General features: G+C 36.7%; 1 protein-coding gene across 3 annotated transcripts in view; it reads right to left on the reverse strand.

Moving 5' to 3' along the window:
- LOC149548110 (heavy metal-associated isoprenylated plant protein 21-like) overlaps positions 1 to 6,471 on the reverse strand; it is a 38,961-nt gene extending 32,490 nt beyond the window's left edge. Inside the window, exons 1-6 of one of the 3 annotated variants that reach the window (XM_089792134.1) lie at positions 6,150 to 6,467; positions 5,644 to 5,972; positions 5,193 to 5,340; positions 5,043 to 5,107; positions 4,189 to 4,264; positions 3,948 to 4,109 (exon numbers count right to left, since the gene is read on the reverse strand). In XM_089792134.1, the coding sequence (XP_089648260.1) occupies positions 4,054 to 4,109; positions 4,189 to 4,264; positions 5,043 to 5,107; positions 5,193 to 5,277 (282 nt within the window). In that variant the 5' untranslated portion in view covers positions 5,278 to 5,340; positions 5,644 to 5,972; positions 6,150 to 6,467 and the 3' untranslated portion in view covers positions 3,948 to 4,053. Of the gene's footprint in view, positions 1 to 310; positions 4,110 to 4,188; positions 4,265 to 5,042; positions 5,108 to 5,192; positions 5,437 to 5,643; positions 5,973 to 6,149 lie in introns of those variants that run through there. The other 2 variants (XM_089792133.1, XM_089792131.1) reach the window with 2 other exon arrangements.
- Positions 6,472 to 6,908: the final 437 nt, after the last annotated feature.

A 6,908-nucleotide genomic window follows, 5' to 3' on the forward strand; every position in this document is an offset into this window, starting at 1 on the left:
ATCCCATTATTTCAAACAACTAAACAACATATAAATAAGGGGCAAGGGGAAGAAGCATACCTTGTCTTGTACATTATCAGCAATTCCCGCACTTTGCATAGCAGTTAGATCTAATTCAATGGCTCAAAGAATGGCCTCAGCCATCATCATAAGATTACTGTAATAGGCTGCCTGGGTGTGCTTGGTACTTGATTTTTTTCTTTCTCTGTGTTTGGCTCTGAAATGCTAAGGGTAACTTCTAGATTTTTCTTACTATGGAAAACAATACATAGCAAAGCTTGCAATATAACAGCTATAGAGGTACAATGCATAAAAATAACTCTTTCAGCCTTTATTGCATTTGATTTTGAAGCAGTACATACTACAAACTGATAATAATAATGTAGCAGACCTGGTTATGTTCTTAATACAAATAAAGGTTATGTAGACCTGGTACAACATTTACAGCCTGATTTGCAAGAGCACAAACATGTATTTAGTGTCACACTACACTCCCAAATCTTTTGATCTGCTCCAACTCTGTCCAGTCTTTACCAGCAAGAATAGAGGACAGGATTGGCATCTCAGAAACACATGAAATGCAGAATTTTAATCTTTCTAGACAGTCAGCTGCCTGTAGCAGCTACAACAATAAACATCCACTGAATGAAAGTGTAGAGGACCACCAAAATGCAAATATAAACTCCTTAAAACTCCATGCACAGTTTCAGTAGTCATATATTTGTTGCCCAATAAATTATGGCCTGCATGTGGGGTTCTCTGCTAGCAAGAAAGGAGCTGTGAACAACACCACCTCCATCGACAATCCTTTAATTTATCTCCAGCACTCTCCTTTGCTCTAAATATGAATCAAGCACTCCAGCAAATAAATCATGAGAATTATTTAGTACCTGAATGCAAACTAAAAACTTCAGATTTTCCTTTGGAACTCAACAGAAATCCTCCTGACTGTATCTTCCAATAGTGAAGAGAATGTCAGCAAAAAGGGTTTTTGTCCTTGAAGCCCAATTATATCAATCCACTGAATATTCATTTAGTTCCTAGTGTAACCAAGCATGTTGAAAGAGAGCTCTTCTATCTCTTTTATAACACCTTCTAAGAGCTCAACCACTCACCTTGACAATGTGGGATCATTTTTTCACATTTCCCTAAAATTTCAAGTTTTTTGCTTTTTTGCCCCTATTTTCTCACTTTGCAACAACCTCTAAGGTCGGACCCAAATGAACTGTGTAGCAAAGCATTAAAGCACAATAATCAGTTGGCCCAAACACAGTCTTCACTGTATATAACACCATGCAGAGCACAACATGTTATGACAAGCTCTATTTCAACCTCTTAACTTTTCCTCCAAAGCATATCCAGACCAATAAATATAAATCAACTCACCATAATCAACTGAATCTGCTAGAGATCAACACAGACAACCATGTCGCAATCAGAACAAGATAACTTCAGTTGTGGAGCAGACCAAAATAAGATATTTGAATTGAAAAAATGGACATATGTTGAGAACATGTCCACCAAACCACACAATCTGAACTACAATGCTAAGCATTCTTTGAACCCATCCAAACTATTTCTAATAGCCAATCTTATTGTCAACAAATAACACAACACAACTTCTACAAACTATACATTAGAGCACCAAAATTGCAAGCCATCAATATCTTATGTGGAGGAATGTAGAGCATTTTCCCATAAGGACTTCAAATACTCTCTCCTGCAGTCCAACTTCCCACACTTCCATCTTCCACACACACCTTGTACTAAATTGCCATCATTACCAGACATTAGAACATCTGAACTTACAATACCAAACTTGTACCATGTAATAATCTCTGCTGGATTTGATTAGATAAATTGAATTTTGACTAGCGGAAATTTTGTCAAACAGTTGTTATGCAACCATAAACCTTAAGCAAAAATACCTCTATAATACCACTGTGCTAAATATCATTATAAATGCCATGAAATAGTCATGCCAAACAGAACTTCAGCAAATACATGGATAGTGGTATAAAAAACAATTATTTGATAATATCAATTTAAGGCCACAATGATGTTATGCAATGAATAAATGACAGAGTTCCACATTTATGAAAAGAACTGGCAAAAGACAATTTAGACCCAATTTTTCGTAGTCTAGATTGCTGTCGATTTGAAGGGTAGAGACCCGTGTGACTGTCCGTGAGCCACTGTTAGTATGCATAAGCGTCTTTGCAATCACCTCCTACTTCCGTAGGCTGTTCCTGTTTATCATTTCCTTCTCGCAATTACTGGAGTGAAAGTATACATGTGCGGCATTCACTATGGAGATCATCTGAACTGCCAACCAGCTATTCCCATCGTACCACGAACTCTGATGCTGTAGGTTCGATGCTAAGAAAATGCTGGCAATGCTACTGAGATCATCTTCCAGCCACATGCTAACTCTATGGCCACCCGAATACCTCTGCTACCTCCAACTCTAATGCACTTACTGAAGGTTGTTGAGTGATGGGCTGTGACTGACGTTACTGTAGATAGTTTTCCCATTGTCCCGCGACTGCTGGCTACTTCCATTAGCGCATAGCCACTATTACTGTATACAGACTACACCTCTCACAACTGCTGAATGCTTAGTTGTACAATATCGTTTATCAATGTAACAATGGAGTCTTACGCATACCTGTATTAATCATACTAACTTTAAACTCCTGTTCTTCCTTCTACCATTGAAACTTAACTTCCTGCAAATCAATGTATCTATTCAACCTCAGTTCTGAAGTACAATCTGAGTACTAGGTTTGCGTCCAGCCTCACTATTTTCCTTAAGGGGTTTTGTCCTTAAGGAATATCCAGTCACATTTAAGCAACTTTTAGGATTTGAGAAAAATAACATATATTCATTTGTGGTGTCAATCCCAATGTAGCTCCACCCTTTTATAACCTCGATATGAGGGAAGACACAAACAACTAGGCAATTTGGAATTAAAAGCCAATTTCATCTTTTAGTCACTTAAGTTACTTTATAACTTTATAACATTAAAATATTTAAATAAATCACTTAAGTCACTTGAACTTTAATATCTCTTGAAATACTTGTCTGATTGCCATGCCGTATGAAATAGGAGTCTCTCCTCATAATTCCCTTTTATTCAGACCTATAATACAGGAATCTCCCCTTTGCTCCTTGTTCCATCAGCATCAATTCAGCTCAGCCACCTCTCTATGGTACACACAACTACAAATAGGCTATGCTTTGTGCCAATCCCGTGGAGACTATAAATTTGTGATTTACTTTACTATCAGTAGATCATACCATTCATGCGATGTCTTTGCATATTCAACTAGAAGACGTTGCACCTAGTGGATACCTTCATGATATCGAGTTTATAATAGACTGTCTTTTATTGTTGTGAGAAAATGTTTCGCTTATTATCGAGACATCCATAAGAACTATCCTACAACTTAGAATTCGTAAGCAATGGAGGCTTCTTAAGCAATGCAATGGATACGTCAATTATGTGATGCCCTCTTGCTGTAGAGAGAGATCAGATCAGATTTGAAAGCCTCGAAAGTTCATACTCAAAACAATCACGCAAGAAGAAGTAAAGACAAAAAAGCGCCAAAAATCAAGTTTATAGAGGGAATATATTGCATTTTTTAACTCATAAGACAAAGCTTCTGCATGTAAGACAAAGGAGAAAGACTTAACCCTCTCTGAGATTGAAATCCTTAGCTCAATCAACCACAAATATTGAATTAAAGTTTATCCACATGAAATCCTCATCTCCAATCCTTCTGGTTCCACAGATATAAAGATGAAAACTGTCTCCCCTCTAAGTCTGAAAATCTGGAGAAATACACTTTTAATGGAATTTCGGAAAACCCGTGAAATCTTTTCCGACATCATTCAACAAAACTGCCCCTAATATGCACTAGAGCGAGATTGTACTTCATTTAACCTTTGCAAAGCAGCCTGGTATGCGGTGTAAGAACCAAACCCGCTGTAGTCTGTGTCCCCAGCTCTCAGCTCCCTCATTTTTGAAACGAACACAACAAGCTTCTGATCTACATAACCACCATTATCTTGTGCATGCTCATCTCTATGTCCACAGTTTGCACACCTACAGAGTTTTATGACAGAATTATCAGCTAAAGTTTGAATCAAAAGAAAAGCATAGAGATTTTGGATGAGAGTTGTGCCTTTCAGTTTACAGAGGGCTTTACGAACAATTCTCTCACAGCCCTTGCAATGCAATCTCACCTGCAATTCAACAACCTGCCCACAAAGTAAAATCAAACAAATATATCATACCAATGTAATTTATTAATGCAATGTATTATAGAGACGGGTTTTTCTCTTTATACTCTTATCTATTAAAGAAAGTATTAAGATGGGGGAAAAGAATGAGAAACTGATTACCATTTTTCCTGTCAAGCTAATATGGAATATAATAACCCTAATGTTTGTCAAATCTTACAAAGCAAATAGTATTCCTTTACATAAGGAATCATGTTGAGGCAATGGAAGCAATGAATCTGTTGAAGAGTAAACATGTGCAACATGTATTGTGAAGCAATATAAATATTACTTGTTACAGCCTTGAAGGCTATGTTGTCGCCTTCCTACTTAGTAATATTTTCAATTCGGTCAATAAATATATTATCACGGCTAACATTTTTCCATATAAAGTAAAATCTATCACATGGGTATGCCGCATGCAATAAAACAGATTTAAGCCTGTTTTGTTTGGCATGTGCTAAGGTCAATCAAGGATTACTATTATTCAATATATATAAATATAAGCCTTTCTGAAGATTCTCTATTGAATTAACCGTTTACATTTATTCTGAGAACCTCAAGTAGCTTGGCCCCAACTTTAATTTTATTTTTAATCATGGTTTCTGTAATCTAATAGTTCAACTATACCAATTGTTGATTATATCCAATTGACCAGAGTCCAGACCCAGCAATTTTCCTGTTTCTGTTTAGATCCGTACAGTGTCTAATGTCATGCTTTGATTAAGTACTAAAGCAGCCTGGTTTGGGAAATTACCTGGTATGCGGTGTAAGAGCCAAACCCGCTGTAGTATGTGTCCCCAGCTCTCAGCTCCCTCATTCCTGAAACGAACACAACAAGCAACGTCAAAATGACCGTGCACCTCAAGTGGCACTCATATAGAATACAAAACGATGATTGGCATACCCGTTCGATCCGTTGCAGTATGAACCACCGTGCATTTGGACTGCGGTAAAGACTTCAACCCTGTGTCGTCCAGCACCCATATCATGACCTTTCCGGGCGAATGAACGCCGGCTACTGCATGTGGCTCCGAAGCAGGAAGACTTCAACCCTGCTGCAACCAGGTCATTGGCGTGAAGGAAGAAAGGGCAGCCGATGGAAGTAAAGACACCAAAATTAGTAGGCATCAATCTGTGTGTGAATCCATCTGTGGAAGCGATTTTATTAATATCATAAATTCAAGTATCATTAAGACAGTAATCTGAGTAGCCAATGTGAATTAATCAATGAATACGAATTAATATCTGGACAAATTAGCGGTGAACCAGCGAAAACGAATGAATTAGAAGCAAGATCGGGGAAGGCAGATTGATCAGAAATGATGCAAGTAAGAATTGGGAGTCTGGTAAAATACCTTTCGAATAAATTCTGCAAGCACCCGCACATCCGCCACATTTGTGCATAAAACTCAATCTGCTTGCATCATAAGCGACCCACATAGACCCCTCATTCGGTGATTTTCAAGCCCCAAATGCACATATCACGAGATCTCTCACATCGCAGTCAAAACAAGATGACCTATATTCCATTGGCATTTGTACATTCTAGTTTCCATTGGTGATATCAATGGTCACATTTGGCATTTTTGACCTCCAAATTGTATGATCTTCTTTGTTCGAAAATCAATCCAGACTTCCTTGTCTGCACATTGCATGCAACCAGGCCCAACCTGATCTTCGCTGACTACAAGAACAGACATACAATCCCATTAGTGTCCCACGGTCAACATTCTAGTACATGTTGAGAAATACCAAGCGATGGCTCTGCTAAATAATTTGGCACATTAGAGATAATCAGGGTATAGAATACAACAATAGAAAAGAAATTTAGTATATGCTAAGAGTTATATGAACAATTTACCAAAAATGGCTTTGCAAGTGAACTTCTCCGCTCAACGATCGAAAAATACGAACCATACTGCTTCTACAAACAGAGTATGATGTTCCCTTTTATTGTACACTGCTTAAGCCGCATAGAGAGATGGAACGAGAAGAGAGTTGGATCCAGGTTAGAAGCCGTCGATCCAGAAGGAATAATGATAGATTGTCTGCAGATAGTAGGCAATTTCTTCCACCAAAGCCACATATTCTCCAAAATAGTAAGCGTTTCACAAGCTCCTCTGGCTCGGAGGAAAGAGGAAAGGCAAAATCTATCGGAATTTAGGCAATCGTTTAAAGGAACTATGTTGATGTAGATGTAGGACACCAAATTTGGAACGTTGCAAAATAATAACCGCCTCCCTCGATTCTGTTGGTTGATTTGAAATTCAAAAGATTCTTCAGTTTTGTTAAATAATTCCAAATTTTAGTAATGACAAGTGTCACGTAGTGGTTTTATTTGTCATAATATTTTAATAAATTAAAATAGTATTAGAAAAATTTTCATTGTATTTTTTTAAAAGTATTTCATATTAAATAATTTTAAATATATATATTTTAATATAAAATATTTATGACTCAAAATAATTTTATTGTATTTTTTTTTAAAGTATTTTATATTTACATATTTTAAAAATAATATATTTTTTAATATAAAAATATACATCATTAGAAATAATTTCTAATTTATGTCATAGTTGTAATGCTAAGAGGTGTACTAATATATTAATATATTGAAGCT

Source organism: Cupressus sempervirens, chromosome 7 (genome assembly GCF_028749045.1).
Source record: "Cupressus sempervirens isolate cs-2001-9-10 chromosome 7, ASM2874904v1, whole genome shotgun sequence".
Classification (NCBI taxonomy): Eukaryota; Viridiplantae; Streptophyta; class Pinopsida; order Cupressales; family Cupressaceae; genus Cupressus; species Cupressus sempervirens.